A 25078-nucleotide genomic window follows, 5' to 3' on the forward strand; every position below is an offset into this window, starting at 1 on the left:
ATACAGAGCTAAACCGTCTAGATTTGATCTGTGCCTCTAATGTTTCTTTATGGCCACTTTGCTATATCCACTAAGGCTTATGTGCAAAATGTCCACATTTTTAAAAATGGAATTACTGCTTTAACTATGGATCTGGGGCAGAGAGACTGATGCCATCCCTAGTGTGTGCCAGGGCTCCCTTTTATGACATCGGTTTCAAATCCATTTTTATTGAATTACTACCTTTATGCTTTGGGTTTCAAATTCACCTATTTCCAGTATTTCTTTTGTATGTTTGCCATGGTGAAATTTCTAGTCTGCTGTTCTTTGTCATCACAGATGGAGGCCACAGAAATGGAGCCCCTGTATCCTAGTGCCAGAGTCTGTCAGGCAGGGAGTAATGGGTACCAGTGAAGCCTGCGGAAAGGGGGTGCAAACAAGAGGTAAGGGAATTTCAAAACAGTTTTTCTAATCAAATGTAATTCAAAGTTATGTTGCTTTTATAAATTGTTATGTATTTTTATATTTGGATAAGTTGTGATATTACTGGATTGGATTGTCTATGAGTGCTTGAGTTTAAGGTTGGCATTAGTTAATGCTGACATTAGACCACCTTTTGACCATAACTAGCTAGTGCACCTAGGGACTAATGCAATGTAAGAAAGTATATGTTCTCAGTCATTAGCATACCTTATCTGATGGTCCAAATGCACAATGGATATTAGTCAAAGAATGAAGGGATGTGCTGAAATTGGGTCTGATAATATATATTGTACATTTTAGATGCTCATTAATGAATGAATTCATTGCTGAATGAATTAACTAATCATAGCAATCATGACTTACACCTGATTGTTATGTACGTACTTGCTGTGTGTTTCATATGGGATATGCATAGAAATGAACTATTAAAATTTCTGGTGCTTGCTTCAGTAGCACATATACCGAAATTGGGCCAATATAGAGAAGATTAGCATTTCTCCTGCATAATGATGACATGCAGATTTGTGATACACTCCATATTTTAAAAAATTTTTCTGGAAGATCTTGTGAATTGACTTCTGGGTCTGCATATAAGTGCCTTTTATCATTGATGTCTAGAAGGTGTGGCATATTGAAACCTCTGAAAAGCACTCAGAAACTCATCAGGATGCTCACTGTTCTGTTTCATTTAGAATTCACATGCCAGTTATATAAGGCTTAACAAGAAGGCTTTGTTCTTAAAATCTGACCACTCTGGCACTAAAGGGATGTATGTAGTGAAACTCAGGCCTTGTAGGACCAGTTGTGTATCACTGGTTTCATAATTCAGCTGAAAAGCATATTGAGAATTATTTTTCTTCCTATTGCATATCATATTAGTCAGGATCAGTCATCTCAGCCAGCGTAATAACTCCCTTCTTTGTTGATTCTAAGGTATAAGAAGCCCAGTGTGGGTGGATGGCAGTTTTAAATTCCAGCTCAAGGAAATCATAGCTATGTTTTTAGTGGAAGCATTCCTCCCTCTGGAAATAACACCTTTAGGGCAGCAGAACATAAGACTGCAGAGGAACTGGAAGCAAACATTTTACTAATGGATCACTAATGGATTACTAAGAGTAAGCTATACCAGTGCCATTTCCACCCTTGACTCCTGGGCCTGCGAATCCTGGATATGGGAGAAAAAAAGAAAAACACCACATATTGGATGCTTCTGGAAAACTTTTCCCTAGCCCTGAAAGGTATTGCCCCCTAGCTGGTGCTGTAATTAAACCTTCAAAAGACCTTTTCACCATTATATCAAACCAGGATGGTGGGGGACTTGGTAAGACCAGTAGAATCAGTGAGCATGGGCACATTGCCAGGTCTCAATTGCTGGAAAGTGAGATCCTTGATCCAAAATAATGTTGTGTGGAATATCACGACGATGGACAAGGTGTCCTGTAAGTCCATGGATGGTAGTGTCAACTGAAAAAAATGCAGCAGCATGAGAATTGTGAGTTAAGTAGCTGAGGAGCTACTCCAGAGAGGGAGTGGGGGAGGTCGATATTATGTATATGTTTATAGTGAAGGGGGATACATTTTATCAAGTACACCTTTTGCCAGAGACTTGCTGCTAGTCTTGAGGAGCAGATGTCTTCCTTAATGATTTCAGTGCTTTGCTAGATAAAAGATGCAAGAATTTGAGCTCACAAAATCTTCTCTTGAAAATAAGTAACTATCTGAAGGCCTTCTCTGCTAGTTTATCACAGAGCACAGAGTGCCTCATTCCTGATCATTGCCCTGAACTCCTTTCTGAGTGGGTTGAAGGTCAGTGACTGCAGTGGCTAGTGACTTCATCCTTGTAGAGGCAGATGGCAAGTGATCAGTTTTATCTTGCAGTGGGTAATTTTGATAGAAGCATTGCTTTCAGGAAAGGCAAATCCTTATCCTATTTGAATAACTACCTACCTGGTAAGAACAAAACACTGCACCTTCTATGATGGAAGTAGTCCAGTGTAATGAACCTGCCACTGTGTAGCTGGCTGATCACCTTGGGGAATGGTCCATACTGGGGGCCCAGCACTGGCCCCTGATGCTGGCAGACTGAGCACTCAGACCTGACTGTAGCCAAGTTGCCCTGGATGCATGGAAGCCCACAATGCTGAGCCCCTGCATAGCCTTTCTTCCCATCACCATGGCCACTTTGTTCAGGAGCTCATTAGGTGATGGCAAAGGTAGCTGAGGACAGAGGCTGACTCATATCCACAGAATGGGTCATCCTATCCAATGCTTATTAAAATCTTTCTCAATTGAGGTCAGTCTTTAGGAAGCACTCACATGGGATACATATATTGCATACACATATGTTCACGTTGTTGCCAATTCAGAGAAGTCTATCCACATACCACACATGCCTACCTTCCCTTATCACCGATTTTCTAACTGTGTTCCTCTTGCTGGCCATCCGGCAAAATGATTGGCCACAGCATGTGCGTCTGTATTTAATTCCACAGCTGGCTGTTTCTCCTTCCAACCAAAGTGCACAACCGTACATGCTGCCTGAAGTTCTACACATCGGGATGACTGCCTTCCCTCTGTCTTTCAGGGGTTAGTGTCACAGCTGTCCATTTGGATGCCCACATATCATGCAGAACCATCCATAAACCAGGTCGAAGTATTCTTTTCCTCTGTCAGCTGATGGTAGGAAATTCCCCATGAGGATGTATGTGCAGACTGGAAGACAGAGGATAGTTTGGCAAAGGTGGGGACTGTGGGCAGTTGGGCCACTTCATGTAACGTACTGTGCCTTCAGGCCCTCCTTGGGTTTGATTACATATATACCATGTCCATGTGATGATGGGGTGCTGCTGTGCATGTCATACTTGTGGCTTGATGGCTCAGATAATATCCAGCTCATGATGGGCAGCTCAGGGTGTGTGGTTAAGCATGCAGCCTCTATGAAGGCCCAGTAGCTGACCAAAAGCTGTTTCTCAAATGGAGAGAAGTCCTTTGCAGAGGACGGCAGGGCTGTGCTCCACAATCGGAAGGAGCTAAACAGCAATTCACCTATAGGAACCGCCCATGTGCCCCAGGGAGCATCTGTACCTGCCACTGACGCTTCAGGCACCGCTGGATCTGCTGATCCTGCGGCCCGAGTAGCAGAGCAGCTTTCCCAGCAGCCTGAACCTGTTACAGAGCTTGTTTATTTGTTTGTTTTTCTTTCCTGGGCCCCACTCAGAACTAGCAGCTTTTCAGATCCCTTGGCGAATGGGCTGGAGTAACACACCCAAACGAGGACTGTGTTGCCTCCAAAATCTGAAGAGACACAATATGCTAGATGCTGTATCTCTATTTCAGTTGCAGAAAGGGCCATATATAATAAGGTGTCTTTCCCTTGGAAGGGGTTCTCAGCATGCCTCACATGGCTGGACCTTCAGACCTTTCACTGGAGTTGAAAGCCCCTGAACCTTCTCAGGGCTTCCCTGGCAGCTCACGTGATAAAGAATCTGCCTGCAATGCAGGAGACCTGGATTCAGTCCCTGGGTCAGAAAGATCCCCTGGAGGAGGGCATGGCAACCCATTCCAGTATTCTTGCCTGAAAAATCCCATGGACAGAGGATCCTGGCAGTTACAGTCCATGGGATCACATGAACTTTCTCAAATTTACTTCTAACTCTCTGACATGAAAATGTCTTGCCAGTGAGTCTAGACTTGTTTCTTCCTGCTCATTATGTCCAATCAGGATAAAGTCACCAGTGTAATGGGTCAGTGTGATATCTTGTTGAAGGAAAAGTGATCGAGCTTGGGTTAGAATTCAGTCCCTAATAGCTATAACTTGGAAATGATGTCCTTGTCGGAACATTTGCAGGTATAAATTTGATGTGCAAGATAGTTAGATTTAGGACTTTTCAGAGGCTGTACAATGGCTATGAATTACAGGAAGGAACCACTTCCTAATAACATTTTGTTTCCCTATGTCAGAAAATTGTTATAATAATATAATCTTATATTCCAAGGCTTGTACTTACTTTCTGCTGCAAAGTTGTTATTAAATATTTAGTTCAGCAAAATCTACATAAATGAAGTATTTTAAAAATGGTTTCTTTGGGACTTCTGTGACCATCCAGGGGTTAACACTCCGTGCTTCCAACACAGGGAGTGCAGGTTTGATCCCTAGTTGGGGAACTAAGATCCCTTATGCCATGCTGCACAGCCAAAAATAAAATGGTACCTTTGTACAGGACACAGTGTAGCTGTATGTTGACCTAGACTTTGATTCTCTGTGATACTAGAGATAATTATGGTTTGTTTCCATTGCAAAATCATTTAGTGAATTCTGCAGAGACGTTGCTCTTAAATTATGTAGAAAGTTATCCTATAGTAGCAAATTATTGTATCTATCTTAGAAGTGTTTTAAATGGATTCTAGCTGGAGCCCAGATAGTCCTTCAAAGTAGACAAGGTAGACAGATACCTGTTGTTCGGTCACTAAGTTGTGTCTAACTCTTTGTGACCCTATGGACTGCAGCCCTCCAGGCTTCCCTGTCCTTCACTATCTCCTGGAGTTTGCTCAAACTTATTTCCATTGATTCGGTGATGCCATCCAACCATCTTATCCTCTGTTGCCTCCTTCTCCTCCTGCCCTCAATCTTTCCCAGCATCAGGGTCTTTTCCAATAAGTTGACTCTTCACATCAAATGACCAAATTATTGGAGCTTCAGCTTCAGCATCAGTCAGTCCTTCCAATGAATATTCAGGGTTGAATTCCTTCAGGATGACTGGTTTGATCTCCTTTCTGTCCAAGGAACTCCTAAGGATCTTCTTCAACACCACAGTTCAAAAGCATCAATTCTTCAGGCTCAGCATTCTTTCTGAGTGTTCCCCAAGTCAGACCCCAACATCAGAGAATTCCTAATATTGGCTTGTTTGGAAATTTGCACTTCTAAATCAATAGGATAGGTCTCCGGTTTTAAGAGAGTGGAACAAATGTATTTCTACTCCATTCTTTTCTGTAAAATTACTTCAAAACCAGCAAGAAAAACATGAAAGAGTAACAAAAATGTAAACTTCAATGAGATGAAATTGTTTATAAAATTGTTCCAGAGAACAAGAAGCACAATAAGCTCACTTTCAAGCAAATTTAGGAGCCGTCTATAACCTCAGTCATATGATGTGGAAAGTGGATGGAGATACAAGTAAAATATGGGGTAATATCTTATGGAAAAATCTGAACAAACTTTTGGCTAATCCAGTAATTTGCAGAGCAGGGTTATACGTAAGTGTGTATGGGGATGGAGGCTTGAAGAGAAACAAGGTCCTCTGGCCTGAACAGCTCCCCAAAAGCACCACCTTCTACAGAAGGAAGTGTAGAAGGAAGTGCAAGGCTGTGTGTGGGCGTGTGTGTGCGCACGTGCGTGCATGTGTTGGGGGTGGGGGCAAAATCAGGAGCTTTTGAGAGTGGGACTAAAGAGCCGTGTACACTCGCCACACTCTGCCTCTTACCCTGGAGAGTCAGGCTCCCACCTTTTCCTATTCGTGTAGGAGCCTGGAGGGTTTTTTGGCAGATGTAGAACCAGAGAGGTTGTGGATTTAGGACTACAGTCAGAGGGTGAAGGAGCCAAGGGGCTGCGTGAAGTCAGGAGGATCAAAGTGAGGAATTAGGAGATGCTCAGCCCCTTCCTCTGCTGCTGCAAGATGCTGGTCAGGTGGTTTTCACACCCTTCTGTCCCATGGAAGCCCAGCAACCTGGAAGCACTTACCATTTACATTTTTCTTTGAGGATTTTTTGAATCACAGAGGGAACATGAATTCAGACTCTAAAGTCCTAAAAAGGCCAGCTTGAGATTATAAATTCTCACAAAACAGTTTGGTCCCCTCACGATCTCGGATTAAATTGTAGACATACAAGTGGCCATGGCGAATGTGTTACTTGGCATGTTTCTTTCCAGTCTATCCTTACACTGAGGGCCAACCTTTGTGGTCATCACTTCTGGCATGGAGTGTTTTATGAAATTCCCTATAACAGGCCTTAAAGTCATGAAAGTGGAAACTTAAGTCTCCAAGATTTTATAGAAACCCTGAGGATAAAGTTTGTCTCTCTTGTGTACATTGCATCCTGAGCTTTTACTTTGCTTGTGCTTTATCAGTTCGTTTCCTCTGGGCCAACCCTGCAATCTATTTAGAACAGATATATTTTACCCAATGTCCTTTTTTTTTCCTTTTTCACGAAGAAGGCTTTTTATGATTTCTAAGCAATTATGCCATCCCAAACAGAAGTGCTCCTTATTTTATCTTACTGTGTTTATCTTGCTGATTAACTGATTTGCAGTAAGAATACCTTTATATAATACTTTTTACTCAAAAACAGGAAAACAAAATATAGAAGGGCAAACAGAATTACAGCTGTCACTTAATATCTATACAGAGTCTTCAAGGAAATGGGCATTCAGATTCCTTTGTCCTAACTGTGTCATGCTTCAAGGAAAGACTGGCTATTCTCTCTACACAGCTTCTTGTGCTTGATCTGAATTAAGAAGGGATGATAGGGACTTCCCTGATGGTCCAGTGGCTAAGACTTTGCTCTCCTAATGCAGGGGGCCTGGATTCAATCCCCAGTCGAGGAATTAGATCCCACATGTCGCAACTAAAGATCCTGCAGGCCACAACTAAGATGCAGTGCAACCAAATAAATAAATAAATATAAAAATAATTGTATAAAAAAGAAGGAATGATAGCTCAGCTTCTATGGGAAATGAAAGTATAACAGGAAGAAACCTAAATATTCCAGCGTACTTTGAAGTGTCTACCCTTCATAGGGTAGAATATCAGTACTAAAACAAGAACGAGTAAGAATGTGGGCATGTTAGAAGGGCAGTGAGTTTGTCTGTGGATACTGTGGTCTGATTCTTGTTTTGCTATTCACAGTGACTGCTTTAAAGCTAGTTTAGTGGACTTAGCAGTATTTTTCTTTAGGATAGTGCTTTCCTCTCATTCAGAAGTTTGTGGATATACTCTATCATAGCAGAGAGACTTGACGTCTATGACACTGTAATGGATACAGAGTAAGTACTGGAGATCAAAATTGTGCTGCCTCAGATATCCGTGACTTCCATGAAGTACGTGCATTCTCTTTTGGTTTGTTCTCACTGAACAATGTTTACGGGGACCAAGGGAGGCAGATCTCTAATCTTCTATCAAATCTTTTTGTTCTTCCTTAAATTGGTTTTTATCGCCATGAGAGGTATAGACTTCTTCCACAATAGTCTAGATGGAAACTGTGTGTTTTCATTTTGTTCAGAGGATCTCATTATTTTTTTTAAACTGAGTTATAATAAACACAATATTATATTAGTCTCAAGTGTACCACATAGTGATTTGATATTTTTATTCATTCATTTTATTCATTATTCATTGTGAAATGATCTCAGCAATAAGATCGGTTATCATCCATCACCATACAAAGTTGTTACATTATAGCCTGTATTCTCTATGTGTACATTACAACCCCCTGATTTATTTTATAGTGGTAATCTGTACTTTTAATCAAGGGTTCTCTTTAAAAGTTTTGATGTATGATGCAGGGCACCCAAAGCCTGTGCTCTGTGACAACCTGGAGGGATGGGGTGGGGAGGGAGGTTCAGGAGGGCGGGGACACATGTATGCCTATGGCCAATTCATGTTGATGTGTGGCAAAAACCATCACAATATTATAATTATCCTCCAATTAAAATAAAGATTTTCTTTACTTTTTTTAAAGGTGCTCTTCTGGGGCGGGGGCGGGGGGGGTGGTGGGAACTTGGGCAAAGTAATCCACTTTCAGTATAAGTTCTGGGTTACTTTTCTTTTTAAAAGTCAAAGAGTTAGAAATAGTTAGGATGGTATTAGGGCTTCCCTAGTGACTCTGTCCTGCCAATTCAGGAGACTCAGGAGACGCAGGAGACTAGGATTCCATCCCTGGGTCAGGAAGATCCCCTGGAGAAGGAAATGGCAACCAGTCCCATATTCTTGCCTGGAGAATCCCATTGGACAGAAGAGCCTTGCTACAGTCCATGGAGTCACAAAGAGTCAGACATGACTGAGTGCACACACATATATGCACACAGATACACACGAGGATTAAGTTAAGTTTGCTAACATCCTTTCATTTTAAGAATTTAAGAGACTATTTCTGAATGATTGGACTTTTTAATCTCCAGGTAGAGGCAGTCTTAGTCCTTTAGCCGTATAAGTTGCACAAATTTATATTTTGCCATATTCATCTACTTAGATCACAGCAAGAAATTGTTTCAGTGGATTCAGAGAGGGAAACAAATATACAGAATTTATGACTGAACAATAGTCAAAGACAAAGATTGTCACTGTCATCTCTATTTTTATGTTTGGTGAAGGAGGGAGAGGGGAAAGATAACTTCTTCCATTAGCTTCAAAACTTGAATGAAAATGAGCTACATTAGCTATGAACTGTGGGCATTTCCAAGAGAGAGTCAAGAGTAACTCTAGCTACCTCCAGAACTCTGTCCACAGATGTAACTGTTTCTTAAATGATTAAAGATATTTGGTGATATCTTTCCTATTTCAAGAAGGGAGTACATGACACCACTTGCGACCCCATATCAACTAGGGTTTCCAATTTAGACAATGAGAAACACTATTTTCAAAAACTTCCGTATTTTCATTTTTGGGAACTATGAGCTCATCTCATAGACAATAAACTATCCAACCCCAGGATTCTTTGTATCAAATATCATTCTTGGAGGAATTTGTAACTTCAGTTCTGACTTCAACATCAGAATAACCAGTTGGAAGACATGATGTTCTTTGTTAGTTTGTCTTACTAATCATCACCTGATAGGGAAACAATTTAGTATAAAGATTCTAAGGAACTTTAAAAATCTCTTTTAAATATAATTTGTTAAAGTACATAAATAAAAAAAAAATCAGGTTAGAGTGTAGAAATTAAATTGACAATGTAGGGCAGCTCTCTAAGTGAAAATATCTTGGATTTTAACAAAAAAGCAGATTTTATAATACAGTAGGCATTGGTTTAGAGAGTAAAATGTGGAACTTATAGCAAAGATTGCATTTTAATAAGTGAATAATGGTTCTGAGTGGTTATTTTTCATTTTCTTTGCATGTTTTAGGGTAGGATTAGCTTTGTGGCTTTCATGGTTCCTGCAGGTAAAATATGCACATTTTTTCAAAAATTGGCAATAAATTAGAAATAAATATTAAAGGAGGTGAGTGACCTAAGGCATGGGCATGATGCTTTAGTTAACGTAATGTGAACTAAAATTCAGAGATGTTGTCTCATGCCTGCCTCTCTATTTTTAACATAATAAGCTATAATGCAAAGCACAAAGTAACTCCTCTGTCCACCTCCACCCCACCTGTATCACCAGCAGGTATTTTTCCCTGATGGAATGAGGAGTGGAGGGTGGGAAGGGATTTTTTTCCCCCCTTTTTAGGAATACAGTTATTTGCTAAACCAGGAGCAATAATTTTCTCTTATGACTTGCATGGCTCTTAGTTACAGAACTATTTTCCCTTCAGGAATGTTAATATGAATTTCAAAGTCTACTGCAAGCTGTGTAAATGTAATAGGATTATGCTTCTCTTGTTCAGGACCAGAATTCAGTATCTTCAAATAGATATGAATCTCCAGGCCTCCGTAAGCTCTCAGGTTACTAAGGTCAAGGTATTCATTTCTATTTAGCCCAGGAGCTATTTTGGGGTTGAATCAGAAGGAGGTTAAGTTTGCATTTTTATTTGCATTTCTAAAGGAAACGGAAACCTCAGCATTCCTCTAGTAGCAGCAAGAGGAGAATGAGCCCTCACTGACATAAAAGGCTCTAAAAACTAACAGAAGAGCAACAAAATTCAGACAAACCTCTGCTCTGGATCTGAATATGGTTGACTCTTGAATAAGATGGGTTTGAAATACACGGGTCCATTTACATGCAGATACTTTTCAATAAGCATAAAGGTAGCTCTCCATATTCATGGGTTTCATATCCAAGGATTCAACCAACTGTGGATCAAGTCTTCATTTGTGACTGGTTGAATCCACAGATTAGGCATTGGTTTGATCAGTGGATTCAGAGGATCATTTTATGTAAGGGACTTGAGCATTAGTGGATTTTGGTATCTGAGTGGAGCTCCCGGAACCAAAGCCTCTCATACACCAAGGATTGACTATAGTTTCAAAAGAGGTAAAACAAGTGCCTCTTTTAGGCCAATCACGTTTTGAAGGATTCACATGGTAAGACACAAAGCATCTTTTAACCCGGATGCATGTGTGTGTGTGCGCTCAGCTGCCTCAGCCCTGTCTGACTCTGTGTGACCCTATGGACTGCAGCCCGCCAGGCTCCTCTGTCTATGGGATTTTCTTTAGGTAAGAATACTGGGGTGGGTTGCCATTTCCTCCTCCAGAGGATCTTCCCGACCCAGGGATTGAACCCATGTCTCTTGTGTCTCCTGCATTGCAGATGGATTATTTTAACCACTGAGCCACCTGGGAAGCTGTGAGGAATGATAATTAAAACTCTATTACAGTCAATTAAACTCAGTAGGTTTAAGGATGATCAACCTCATAACAAGATCCTGAAAAGGAAAAACTCAAAGCAAGAAGGCTGGGTTGGGATCAACCAAGGCTCTGTAATTACACCACAAAGGGTTTTGAAAGCCTATGCCACAGTAGTAACTTTGGTAATGGATCAGAGGGAATATACATAAAAGGAATTTTATGGAAAAATAAGAATGTATAGCTACAAGTATACACAGTATTGTACTGTGCTTAGTCGCTCAGTCATGTCCAGCTCTTTGCAACCTCATGGACTGTAGCCCGTCAGGCTCCTCTATCCATGGGGATTCTCCAGGCAAGAGTACTAGAGTGGGATGCCATGTTCACCTCCAGGGGATCTTCCCAATCCAGGTATTGAACCCAGGTCTCCCACATTGCAGGCAGATTCTTTACTGTCTGAGCCACCAGGGAAGCTTCATTTATATACAGAATTAAGGATAATGAGGACTTTAAAAGATTCAATGGTTTTAAAATATCCAGTGAAAACAGTATCATCACAAAAATTTGACATAAGTGACATAAATACCAACATAAAAATGGGAAGAAGGAGAGAGAGGAGAGAGATACACAATATTTGAGTATTGTTAAAAAAAAAAAATTCATCCTAGTAGATTTGAAGATGTAGTTGTCTTTCAGCCCATCTAACTACTAGCAGGGTGCTCCAAGGAGTTGTACAAATTGGAAGATTTATATAGGAAGAAGGATGAAGCAAGGGAGCTATTAACAAAAGAAAAGAAAGGATTTTGAGGCCAGGACTTCCGTTATGTGGGGGAGAAGGGATGTTAGAGTTGTATCATGCAGATTTCTTCTCCCTCTGGGGTTACAGAGACCTTATGTGGCAGATTACCTCATTGGTGTAGACCAGACAATTCTAGACTGGTACTTTTCTGGAAAAGGTCAAAAGTTCAATTGTGTTAGATATTAAATCTAGATTTGCCATCATGGGCTTTAGCACAAGTAACACCATTTTGGCCGTGTGTTTTTCTCTTTAATAATTACCCCCTTTTGATCAGATTATCATCCTAACTGAGCAAGATGCTAAAAATTTAAGGCCTTAGCATCAGTCTCAGCTACTGCTTTGTTGATCTTTGGTGTGGTAATCATAGGTCATGATGTTTTTGCTGAACCATAGTGTTATTCACAGGTCACAACTTCAGATCCACAATTTTTATGTTGGTTATTCTCATTGCTTCTTTTCTGATGTTTTGGTCTTAGGGAGGTGGTGTTCCTGCTGGTCAGTGGCTGCAAACATGCATTTGAAACCAGGAGAGGATACAGTGCACCAGGGAGATTATTATTCTTATAAACGGGATAATTTACAGTGTTTGCAGTGCATTTCAGAGCCCTGGTCTCCAAGACGCAAACCAGTCAAAGAAACCCTTTGAAGGAGTCACCCTTTAAGCTGAGTGCCTTACTCACTGATCCTACATACTTGAGTTTCAGCTTCCCCAGAAATGTCAATCCAGGTACAGCAAGTATAGACACCTCCTTGCTCAGCCCAAGAATGATCAAGAGGTATCCTATTATCAAAAACAAGCATGGCCTGAGAGTCCAATAGTTTATTTGGAGGAAGCTAATATCTCCATAATGGAATCTGCAGTATTTCTAAGAGTTAAGGAAATGTTCCTGATCATAATCTCATTTGTTATTAACTCTTAACCAGGGAAGTGGAGTCCCACCAGAGGAATCAGTTCCTGAGTCTTGAATGCTTCCTGGTGGGTCCTTCCTTGAGCCCTTAGGAGCATAGTTAGATAGCCTAAGATAGGAGCCAGCCATCTAGGCATTGATAGGCCTAAGGAGAATAAGGAGAATGACTACTACCACAATCACAAGACTTGTCAGCGCACAGTTCATTCCTGTTTGGAGGTATAACGAATGGATTCATTCACAAGGACTGCTGTGTTTACCCATTCAAGTCAGGAGTCAATCAGATTTTTAGCACACATTGGAAGACAATGTCCTAGGCTGCAATAGAGTCATCCTAAATTCTAGAGGCTACTCCCTCACACCCCTGTACAATGCCTTACAGAAATGACAGCATTATCTTCCCAGGCCAATGAAAATATGAAGGAAAAAAAAATAAGAAAGGAAGGTTTTCATGTTTAGCTAAAGGAGGAAGTGTTGATCTGGTATCTCGAGCCGAAGCAGTCTACCTACATTGATGTCAGCTATTTTCCTTCCTTGAGTCAGTGGTCTCTAGCATTTGCATAAGACCAGGTGTCAGGTGGAGTCCTCCTGAACTGAGAGATGTGTCAGTATGTTCTAGTTTTGCAGCAATGTCAATGGTCAGGAGCTCATGGTGAGGTCCTTTCCAATGGGGCTTTAGGGCTGTCTTTAAGCTCCCTTCAAGATCAGAAGGATGGGAGAAAATTGGAAACATTAGTTTGGTGAGTTGTAGCCAGATATTTGAGGAAGTTAGAACAATTCAAGATCCAAGCTCACAGGTATCTAACAAAACCTCAAAGATAATTAACAGGATTAGAATCTAATATTTGCAAAGTTGGAAACATAGTTTTTCTCTCTACAATTACTTCCATTTTTTACCAAGTATAATCACAATGAAACTCATTTGTTTATATATAACTTAGCCTAGTTATTTTTTATTATTATTTATTTTTAATTGAAGGATAATTGTTTTACAGAATTATGTGGTTTTTTGCCAAACATCCAACATGAATCAGCCGTAGATACACATATCCATAGGTATCCCCTTCCTCTTGAGCCTCCTTCCCATCTTCCTCCTATCTCACCCCTCTAGGTTGTTACAGAGCCCTGGTTTGAGTTCCCTGAGTCTTGTAGCAAGTCCCCACTGGCTATCTATTTTACATATAGTAATGCAAGTTTCCATGTTGCTGCCTAGTTATTGATATAAGTGAAGCAAGAATAATGATTGATCATAAAAATTATCTTTTAAGACAGCTTTGCTGAAACCTTATAAGCCAGGGATCATGTTGATTTTTCCAAGCAGTTGCTTAAAGCTCTATGGTCATATGTGAGTCTGTTCACAACTCTCTCAAAGATGACATTGCAGTCAAAGTGATGGGGATATAGCTAGTCTTTCTAATTGTGCCCTATTACAAGGAGAACAGATTCTTACTAAACTTATGTAGACAAATATATTGTCATGAAAATAATACTCGCTGAAAATTTCTGAATTTTGGAGGGATCAGGTAGGAAGAAAACATCAGTGTTTCATCATTGTAAAGCATAGTTTACCAGGTTCATGTAAGTCATAAATAGCTTAAGAGAAAAGGTCTCCTTAAATCTGGAAAAAATGAAACATTAGTGCATCCTCCTCGGTTTGGTTTACTGGTTTAATGTAACTACTACTTGTTCTGCTTGAATTCAGTTTTCCCATTAGTTCTCCCCGTCTTGCCTGGTGATTGAGGGTGACAAGGCGGTGATAATTCCCAGCAGTTTGCCAGGTTTTCATTAAGGCTGATATGATTTGCACAATGAAGTGGTACCTCGATCACTGGAGATAGTGGAAGGTGTATCCCAATCAAAAAACACATTTTCTAATGCTTTCTTTGCCACTGTGAGGGCCCCAGCCTTGTGACAGGTGATGGCTTCAACCCATTCAGAGAACATGCATACATACAATGAGAACACCCTGAAAACTCATGCTAAGTGACATTTGAAGAGATTTCTGCTGTAGATGTTCAAAGGGTCCCCAGGGAGGTTATTCGAGACCTCTAAGGATGAAAATAGTTTTGCTTAAAGGTACTATGATAGATGAAGAAATGCAAAGACCTAAAAATGGGGTTTTCCAGAGGGTCAGGAAGAACTAACTAATTGGGTTTCCCATAGTTTGAACTGTTAGTCTCATTTATGGTTATTGTTTACTCATCTTAATTTCTCTGATTCAAGAGCAGATGGTTGCCATGTTACAAGGACATCAGGATGGCAAGAGTTTGGTAATGAGAGGTCATTTTTTTGCAGAAGCAGAATGAACTTTATCTACCTGTGCCACAATCATTACAGATTCTATTGCTGCTGCTTTTATATGAAAGTCAGTGAGGGCACCCCCCACCCTCCCCGCCACACACACACAGTTCTCAGGTTCATTTATTCCTCTCAGTGTTAGCATCAATTTTGATGACAGGCAACAGTTTATGCCAGGGCGTATCAGACTTCTAGGAATTCCACATAATTTCATGTATTCCTAAACAGACACAATGTCATAACTTATTTGGTTTTCCCATGTAATTTAAGATATTGAATATCAAGTAGGTCTAATTAGCTTGACAAATAGTTTGGAATGTTCCATGGGTTCTCTGGAAAAATCCCATGGTTGCTTCCAGGTCATAAAGACTTTAATTTTATAATTTGATTTGGGGAAGTTTGTCAAAGGCATCTGGGCTTCCCAGGTGACACTAGTGGTAAAGAACCCATCTGGCAATATAGGAGACGTAAGAGATACAGGCTCCATCCCTGGGCTGGGAAGATCCCCTGGAGGAGGCCATGGCAACCCACTCCAGCATTCTTGGCATGGAGAATCCAGTGGACAGAGGAGTCTGGTGGGCTCCAGTCCATAGGGTCCCAAGGAGTCAGACATGCCTGAAGCAACTTAGCATGCATGTAGCACACACATCAAAGATATCAAAAGGTTTGAACACTTGACTAAATGGGATCACAGATCAATATGAAACAATAGTTATCTATTTAGCAATGGAAAGAAATTAAGTTCTAGTTTTATGTAAGTACACTATTGATATTAAAGCATAATTAAAAGTAAACCCTTATAATAGTTTAATTTTTGCCTGCCTGTTTACACAAGGAAAAATTCTCTTTCTCTCTTTAGCCCTTTATACATACTTTTGGAGCCTTTTATATACTTTTGGTTTATTCTTTATACCCAGAAGTTCTAGTTTATTTTATTTTATTTTATTATTATTTTTTTTTTTAGAAGTTCTAGTTTAGACAAAATTACTCTCATTTCCCTGAACACAAATGCATCTTTATTTCTCATCCTTTTCTTTAGTCAAAGACACATCCTATTTTTCTTGCATAAGGAAAAGTTTCCTTTTTTATTTTTTTTAGTTTTTACAATTTTCAATAGCATTTGAATTCCTAACCCTTTAGAAACTTTAATTTTTAGTGAAAATTTAGGAAGTAAAGAACAGCATGTATACTATTTATGGTGAAACAGATCACCAGCCCAGGTGGGATGCATGAGACAAGTGCTCGGGCCTGGTGCACTGGGAAGACCCAGAGGAATCGGGTGGAGAGGGAGGTGGGAGGGGGGATCGGGGTGGGGAAAGAAAAAAAAAAAAAAAGAAGCATGGACTTTTAAATGACTATTTTTTTAAATGACTGTTATATTAACAAAATAATAAATATTTTAATAATCTCTAGAGACATGGAAATTTCTCAACATGACACTAAACATGTTTACTGATAGAACCAAATTCATATTTAGTATCTTTGTAATAAGAAGCCCAAAGTAGATAAACCTATGTTCGTTAATGTTTCCATATTTTTTTTCTTATTTGGAGATACTCTAGATATTCAATGAATTCTGATCATTTAACTTAACTTAGCAAAGCTCTAAGATACCAAAAAGAATTTTGGAAGCTATTTTTAACTACATATACTATAAAATGTAATTGTTGCTAAAATGTTTTTCTGTATCTCTTATCCAAATTATACTACATCTATCTGAGTCATTTGCTCCCACAAATTAGGTTTAGATTACCTGCGAAAACTTCATCATACCAAGTTATTTTTCTTCCTGACAAATTTTAAGCCTATGTAGAATAAAAGTATTATATTTAAAGCTGATAGCTCCAAAGATATGTCTGTTTTAGTAATCCAACAAAGTTAAACTAGTTTTTATTTACCAAAGATAATCTTAGATCACATGAACTTGAAATAATCATTTGGGTTGGTTTCTGTATTTCTGATGAGAGTTTTAGAATAGTCAGTCCTTAAAGTGCTTGACCATCAACCCAATTAAGTAGAGTTCCTTTACAGATTAATTTTGGTATGCTATCTTCAGTTCAGTCGCTCAGTCGTGTCCGACTCTTTGCCACCCCATGAACTACAGCACGCCAGGCCTCCCTGTCCATCACCAGCTCCTGGAGTCTACCCAGACTCATGTCCATTGAGTCAGTGATGCCTTCTAACCATCTCATCCTCTGTCATCCCCTTCTCCTCCCACCTTCAATCTTTCCCAATATCAGGGTCTTTTCAAATGTGTCAGCTCTTCGCATCAGGTGGCCACAATATTGGAGTTTCAGCTTCAACATCTAGAGGTAGAAAAATACCACTTATCTACAACATACATACATATGGGCATATGGGCAGACACATACACGCAGACACCTTATAATTTTTAATATCTGTTGAGGAGACTTGTAGATTTGTGAGATTTCTCATTAGCCCAATTTTCAAATGTTTTCAGTTTTCCCTTCTGATAAGAACCATTTGCATTTCAAATAATGGTTCTTAAGTTCTAGAGAAGATGGGTGTAGAAAATCTGTATCACAAAGGCACAGAGAAGGTATCCAAGATTCTTCTGACATGGAGTTTTGGGAGCCAGGTTTAAAGGACATTTCTGTTTCAAGTGTCCCAATACCTACAAGTATTTTGAGATAAATACTTACTTTTAGGATTTGCAAGAAGACTGACACCCTCAGTCCACATATTACTGGAATGTTTCTTTCCATCCTAGTACACTTAGCTTAGGAGGAAGACTTAAAAAAAAAAAAAAATCCTAGCAGGCACTGGTAGTCATGACCAAATTTCAGACTTGTGAACTCCCATTTTATTTATTCATGGATTTTAGGAGGTAATCCATTTACAAATCCTTTTGAGGCTCCTCCTTGGGTTTAGGAAAGTAACTATGGCCTTTCAATTGACCTTTGACCTAGAAGTGAAAGGTGTCTGAGTAAGGTCTCCTGTGGTCTCAAGGTAACCCTATTTTAAAATGTAGAGTACTCAAATAAAAGGGGATTGAGCGAAGCCATAGAGAAAGGGAATTGAGAGGAGCCATAGAGAGGATGCCAGTCATCAGGAGTCTCCAACCTATGGGATCTGATGCCTGATGATCTCAGGTGAAGCTGATGTCATAATAATAGAAATAAAGTGCACAATAAATATAATGCACTTGAATTATCTCAAAATTATCCCTCCCCTGAGTGCATGGAAAAACTGTTTTCCACAAAATCAGTCCATGGTACCAAAAAGGTTACGGACCTCTGTATATGTCAGTCTTATCATATTTTTATTTCAGATACCTTTAATCGCTAATTTATCAGTAATCTTTGGCAATGATTCAGTGAAGCTGTTTTGGAATTTTGAAAACATTTGGAGGCTTCTGCATAATCCTTGTTTTTTATTTTCCCCATAATTTTTGCTTTTATGTGCACTTTTAAAATGATTTTATCTATTTGGAACATTTCCCCCTAATGGTCATTTTAATTCTAGGTGGTTTTTAGTAAAACTTTGCCATCTTGTTAAATATATTCAGCTCCTAGGACCATTGTTCTTAAACATAAAATAAACAGTTGTGCCAGAAAGTAACACACTCTGCTCTTTGGATGTAAAATACACCATTTCTTTGAGCTGGGACTTTGGGTTTCTCAGAGCCACATTAATCAGCTTCCAGTTACTTCTGATACTCCCATCAATAACTTTTCTTTATTTAATATCTACCCGAGGCTTCCCATTGAACCCAGTCCAGCAAATGTCAGACTCAGTCTGGTTCTTAAATCAGACAGTCTGATCCCAGACACAGTCCTGTTCTTAGGTTGGACCCAGTTTAACTCCAAGGTAACCGCCACCAATTCCCATGGAATTTTGGACTGAGGAAAACCCAGCAGACCTCGGAGAATGAGCATCATGGACTGATTCCACACAAGTGGAGCGCTGTAGCTGCCAGCGATTCCCAGCGTGCAATCTGTGGAAGGGTCACAAGCAAAGAATTATTGACCAAACCATCAGCCATTCCCAGTGTGAAATCCAGAGGCAGAGGCCTAGGGTTTTCCACCCAGGGAATTACTGTCTGAAAAGCCAATTAGATCCAGAACTCAAAAGCAAAAATGTGGAGGTCAACCAAGAGGAACTCACCAATAGCCCTTGGAAATGCGAGAAAGGCAGTGAACTCAAAGGATCACAGGGCTTCTCACCTATGTTTCTCCTTGCCCCCAGATGCCATCAGAAGTTCACTTCAGATCTCGTTGCCACCAATTTGTTAAAAAACAAAACTCAGCTGAGTACATTTGAATCTCTAATTAGCTCTCTTAGATGATTCTTGAATCAGACAGCATCCCATCCAACAATTAGAATGACATTCTAAGCGGTTGTACAAAATGGAAGGTTTATGTAGGAAGAAAGGTGCGTCAAGGGAGCTATGCACAAAAGAAAAGAAAAAATTATCTCCAGGTTATCCAACTTCTTTGGTGGTGTCTGTGTGTGTTGTGTTAGTCGTGCTGTCCTGTCCGACTCTTTGTGATCCCATGAACTATATGTAGCCCACCAGGCTCCTCTGTCCATGAGATTCTCCAGGCAAGAATACTGGAATGGGTTGCCATTTCCTTCTCCAGGGGATCTTCCTGACCCAGGGATTGAACCAGGGTCTCCCATGTTCCAGGCAGATTCTCTACCATCAGAGCCATCAGGACAGAGAGAATGGCAAAGGGTACGTGTGTATGTGTGTGTGAGAGAGTGCTTTAAAAAAAAACATTGCAATATGGTTGATTTACAATCTTGTGCTAGTTTCAGGTGTGAATCTGAATTCACTTTACTACAGTAAAGTGAATCCGTTATACATATATTCACTTTATTTTAAAGATGTGTTTCCCATATAGGCCATTGCAGAATACTGAGTAGAATTTCCTGTGCCATACAGCAGATTCTTATTAGTTATTTATTTTATATATAGTAGTGTGTATATGTAGACCCCAGTCTCCAAATTTATCCTCCCTGACCTTATCCCCTGTGTTTTCTACACCTGTAACTCTATTTCTGTTTTGTAAATAAGTTCTTTTGTACATTTTTTTTTATATTCCATGGATAAGTGATATAGGGTATTTGTTTTTCTGTGTCTGACTTAACTTCACTCAGTATGATGATCTCTAGGTCCATCCATGTTGCTGCAAATGGCATTATTTTGAGTTTTTATTTATGACTGAATAATATTCCATTACTCAGCAATGGAATGGTAAAGGTTTTATCATTAAGGGGTAGAGAGAGCCCACAGGAGAAGTTACCTCATGCTTGCTAACTAGAAAATTCCAGACTTGTTGGCAAAGAGTACATTTCTGGGGGAGGCTGAAACTGCATCTAAGTTAGCTATTAAATCTAGATTCTATATCATGGCCTTGACCATGGAATAGTCATTTCTTGTGAAAAATATAGACTACAGAAAAGTAGCCTGTGTTTTTAAAAGTTGTAGTTGTTGCCAGTTTTGTTGCTTTTCCTAAGTGGAAGCATAAAGAGTAGGGGTCTAAGACCTAGAGGTGGTCTGGTGTGGTGTCATGGAGACTGTTCCTTCACTTTGAAATATGAAAGACTCAAATAACAGTATGACACTCACTATTTGTATGGGTTTGGTCAAATCACTTAACCCATCTGTGCCTCAGATTTCCCTTCTACAATGGAAATAATAATTTCAGTTTCTTGCTCTTTTTACCAAAGTGTTTATAGTTGCTGAGGATGTATTAATCTCCTTTCCTTTTATAAAGATTGGAAGATGAGAATGTTTAGAAACCAGGGAGAATGAACATATTGCAAAATAGGGTTTATTTAAGTAAATGAGTGGGAATGAGTGGAGAGATTCATTGGTTACATTAAAAAAAAGAGTTCTCTGATAGATCAAATAATCTTCTTCTTGGAAATTCTCAGAATTAACATACTGAAGGCTCTTAGATGGGCTGTGGTGAAGAGATCTCTTACTTTTCTTTTTTTAAGTGGATGGTTTTCCCAAATTCATTCGTCCACTGAATCTGCTTTTCACAAAATAGCAACTGATATCTTTATGTTTTTGAGAAATTTGGGTACTTTATCATAAATATCACAGCATGGAACTTTTCAGAACATATGTATATGGTGCTGCCAAGTGTTTTAGAAATAATTATGTAAATAAAGAGGGAAGAAATGATTTGATAACCAAGGGGATATATCTGAATATCCAGATCTAGTCTTAGCAAAGTATTAATAGTCATAGAATAAAAAAAGAAAAATTTAGAGACTTCCCTGGTGGTCCAGTGATTACGATTCTGAGCTTTCAACACACTGGGCATGGGTTTGATCGCTGATTGGGGAGCTAAGATTCCACATGCCAAATAGTGCAGACAAGAAAACAATAACAATAAAAAACAAAACAGCCCTACTCCCCCGAAAAACACAGTTTTAAAACCAAGAATTGAGAGAAAACAGGTTGAATAAATGACTTTACAGAATATTTGTCAAAGGAAAGAAGTAGTCTTATAGCTCAGGGTTCAAAGAATGGAGATAAGACCACTTTGCAAAAATAGGAAGAACAGACAGAAGTAAGTGGTGGGGAAAATATATTGAAGCCATTCAGTTCAGTTCAGTTCAGTCACTCAGTCGTGTCAGACTCTTTGCGACCCCATGGACTGCAGCACACCAGGCCTCCCTGTTGGAGGAAGTTGGTGTCCATCACCAACTTCCGGAGTTTACTCAAACTCATGTCCATTGAGTTGGTGATGCCATCCAACCATCTGATCCTCTGTCGTCCCCCTCTCCTCCCGCCTTCAATCTTTCCCAACATTAGGGTCTTTTCAAATGAGTCAGCTCTTCATATCAGGTGGCCAAAGTATTGGAGTTTCAGCTTCAACCTCAGTCCTTCCAATGAATATTCAGGACTGATTTCCTTTAGGATGGACTGGTTGGATCTCCTTGCAATCCAAGGGACTCTCAAGAGTCTTCTCCAACACCACAGTTCAACTGAAGCCATTAGAGGGGGGTAAAATACTAAAATGAGCAAGATTCTAGAGCTAGGAGGGTATGTGACTGCAAGTAGAGGTAAATACAGGAGTGAAAAAGAATACAGTCTTTTTTGTTTCTTCTGAACCCTAATGAAAAATATCAGAACACAGATGCAGGTTCAGGAAAGAAGAAAGATGAAAGAGCTTTTATAAAATGGCTCAATGTCCTTAGAAACCACTTCTCTAGTAGTCACTGATAATATTTTAATTTTAAATACAGTCATCTTCTTTTAAAGCCCAAAAGGTCTAGCTTTCTTTATGAGATTCCTTACTTCTACTTTCATGTCCCATTTTCTCCTAGAACATCTCCATTTCTCTTAAATACTTATGTTCCAGTTTTTAAGCTTGACTTCTCTTCCTTTACTCAAACTTTGTTTTAAATTCTTCACAGTTCTCCTCTTTGCTTTTATCATCTCTGTCTATAATGTCTTCCCAAGTAACCCCAGCTTCCCCCAGGATTTAAGCCCTTGAGATAATCACTATGTGTTTGTTTTAAGGAAAATATCTCTCTTAACTGGAGATGAGAATTTTCCATGTGCTCAATATTCATCACCATACAGTCTGCTAATAGTTTAAATTCATTATTTCCAAGAGTGAATCTACTTTCTACCTCTGAAACTGGATTTCTTTCCCCCATTTTTTCCATCTCAATGAGTTGCATATCCATTCATTAATAGTGTCAGCCAACAAACCATGTCAATCCTATCTTCATAAGACCTCCACTGTCTCTTTCACATGTTCTAGACCACATTTAATGTCTCCTCCCATTTGTTCTGTTCCAAGGCACGTTTCTTTCCAGTTGAAAGCCTTTACCATGCCCTAAATATCCTCCTAACTTCTGTTTCACTTCTCCCACTATTGTCTCTCAGAGTCCCCAACACTTAGCCATTGTCTAAGCCATTACCGTAAACCACAGGACACTTCTTTCAAGTTTCCCTTTTGGCTCGGGAATACTTCCACTCCTCCACTTGTTGAGATTCCACACTTCCTCCTGGTCCCATCTCAGATGTTAGCTCCTTCTCCAAATAGTTCCATTCTTTTTGTTATAAGTAAGCATTTCTCAGTGTACACTTCCTTCTTACCCGTACTTTATGTTTTGTACTTAGGCCCTGAATGTCCACCTTCATATTTTTGGTTTCCTAAAAGATTCATTTGGATTTTTCAATAACATCTCATGGAAAAACCCAGATGAAAGATTTTGGCTAACCCAATATTTTTCAATTCCTAAAATGCAGAGTGTGTACAGTATTCATCTTTATATCACCAATGCTCCCTAAATATCCCTCTACTATGTACATAGTAGTTGTTCATTACATTTTTGCTCAATAATCATCACTCTGTGTACCAGAATAGAAAGTTCAGAACTTTGGCCAAGTATAATGAATAAAGGTACATGCAATGCATGTCTAGTTTTTATTCAGTAAATGCAAAGATAGAAATTATGAGGTATTAAAATTGCTATTATAAAATAGTATATCTATGCTTAGATCGAGTAATGGGAAAAGGAACTATAGTTCTGAGAGTTTAGCCTCCTAGAGAGTAGAGGCTTTACAGGGTGCATATTTTATGAAAGTGAAAGTTGTCCAGTCATGTCCGACGCTTTGCCACCCCATGGACTATACAGTCCATGGAATTCTCCAGGCCAGAATACTGGAGTAGGTAGTCTTTCCCTTCTCCAGGGAATCTTCCCAACCCTGGGACTGAACCCAGGTCTCCAGCACTGTAGGTGGATTCTTTAGCAGCTGAGCCACAAGGGAAGCCCAAGAATACTGGAGTGGGTAGCCTATCCCCATAAATTACTTCAAAAGTGTATTTCTAGTGAAAAATAATGAAATGACAATAAAATGCTAATCATACAAGTTGGTTTTCTCCTGTCAAGATCAGGGACTGAACTTGCATAGTTGCCAAAGAAAGGAAGTGAAGTCTTTCAGTCCTGTCTGACTCTTTGCGACCCCGTGGATTGTAGCCCACCAGGCTCTTCCATCCATGGAATTTTCCAAGCAAGTGTACTGGAGTGGGTTGCCCTTTCCTTCTCCACAAGCAAGGATACTGGAGTGGGTTGCCCTATCCTTCTCCAGGGTATCTTCCCAACCCAGGTATCAAACCCTGGTCTTCTGCACTGCAGAAGGGCTTATACAAAAGGACTCTTCACCATCTGAGCCACCAGGGAAGCATAGTTGTCAGGTAGGTGCCTTTCCATGAATTTATGTGAAAGTGGAGGGATTTTTGTCCCTCACCTATAGCAGAGTGGACAAAAGGTGTCGCTTCACTTTCTCTAGAATAGTGGTTTTCTCTGATCAGTGAATCTGCTCCCCTGGGACATATGCCAATGTCTGAGACTTTTTTTTTTTAATTTATTATAATTTTCGCTGTGCTGGGTCTTTGTTGCAGCACATGGGCTCTTCTTGCTGCATTGCAGGCTTTTCCTAGTTGCATTGAGTGGGAGCTACTCTTCGTTGCAGTGCCTGGCTTCTCATTGAAGTGGCACGAGGGCTTCAGTACTTGTGGAACATGGGCTTAGTTGCTCCTCGGCATGTGGGATCTTCCCAGAGCAGGGATCGAAACCATGTCTTGCATTGGCAGGCAGATTCCTAAGCACTGATCACCAGGGAAGTCCCATGGAGACATTTTGATTTTCATGACTGGGCAGCATAAGGTACAATAGACATAGTTCTGATACACCAAGAGTGCTTGGCATACCAAGGTTGAGAAATCCTGCTTCTCAAACCAGAAATATAGTGTTCATACACTTGCTCATGATTAAACAACTCTAATTAAAAATGGCTTTTCATTTAAAGGACTGATCAGAATGTTTCCTGTATAAATAATAGTTCTTATAGCTTATACACATTGTTAATAATTGGTTAACTGCATGCTTAGTGGTAAATTCATTACAAATGCATTTTAAGCTGGAGTCATGCTAAGTGCTTTTTTTAAAGAATTTGTGGATCCAGAGCACTTCAGACTTTACAGTTGGAAGGAGGATGGTAATATGACAATTTCAGACCTGCAGACTCATAATTAAATTCTGAAACACTTGTACAGACTGAAATTTTGAGTACTGTGCCATCTTATGAGCAACTTTCCTTGAAAGTCTGGGTTGG

The 25078-nt window shown here is 39.7% G+C and overlaps 1 protein-coding gene and 1 non-coding gene across 2 annotated transcripts in view; both read left to right on the forward strand.

Moving 5' to 3' along the window:
- The window catches only part of THSD7B (thrombospondin type 1 domain containing 7B), a 993808-nt gene that overhangs the window by 592611 nt on the left and 376119 nt on the right, over window positions 1-25078 (forward strand). The window contains exon 12 of the mRNA XM_043487921.1: window positions 319-422. Within this exon, the coding sequence (XP_043343856.1) occupies window positions 319-422 (104 nt within the window). The remainder of the gene's footprint in view (window positions 1-318; window positions 423-25078) is intronic.
- On the forward strand, window positions 900-1006 carry LOC122454065. The gene has a single exon (XR_006273285.1). It is a non-coding gene; the product is annotated as a U6 spliceosomal RNA (small nuclear RNA).

This window comes from Cervus canadensis, chromosome 15, assembly GCF_019320065.1.
Source record: "Cervus canadensis isolate Bull #8, Minnesota chromosome 15, ASM1932006v1, whole genome shotgun sequence".
Classification (NCBI taxonomy): domain Eukaryota; kingdom Metazoa; phylum Chordata; class Mammalia; order Artiodactyla; family Cervidae; genus Cervus; species Cervus canadensis.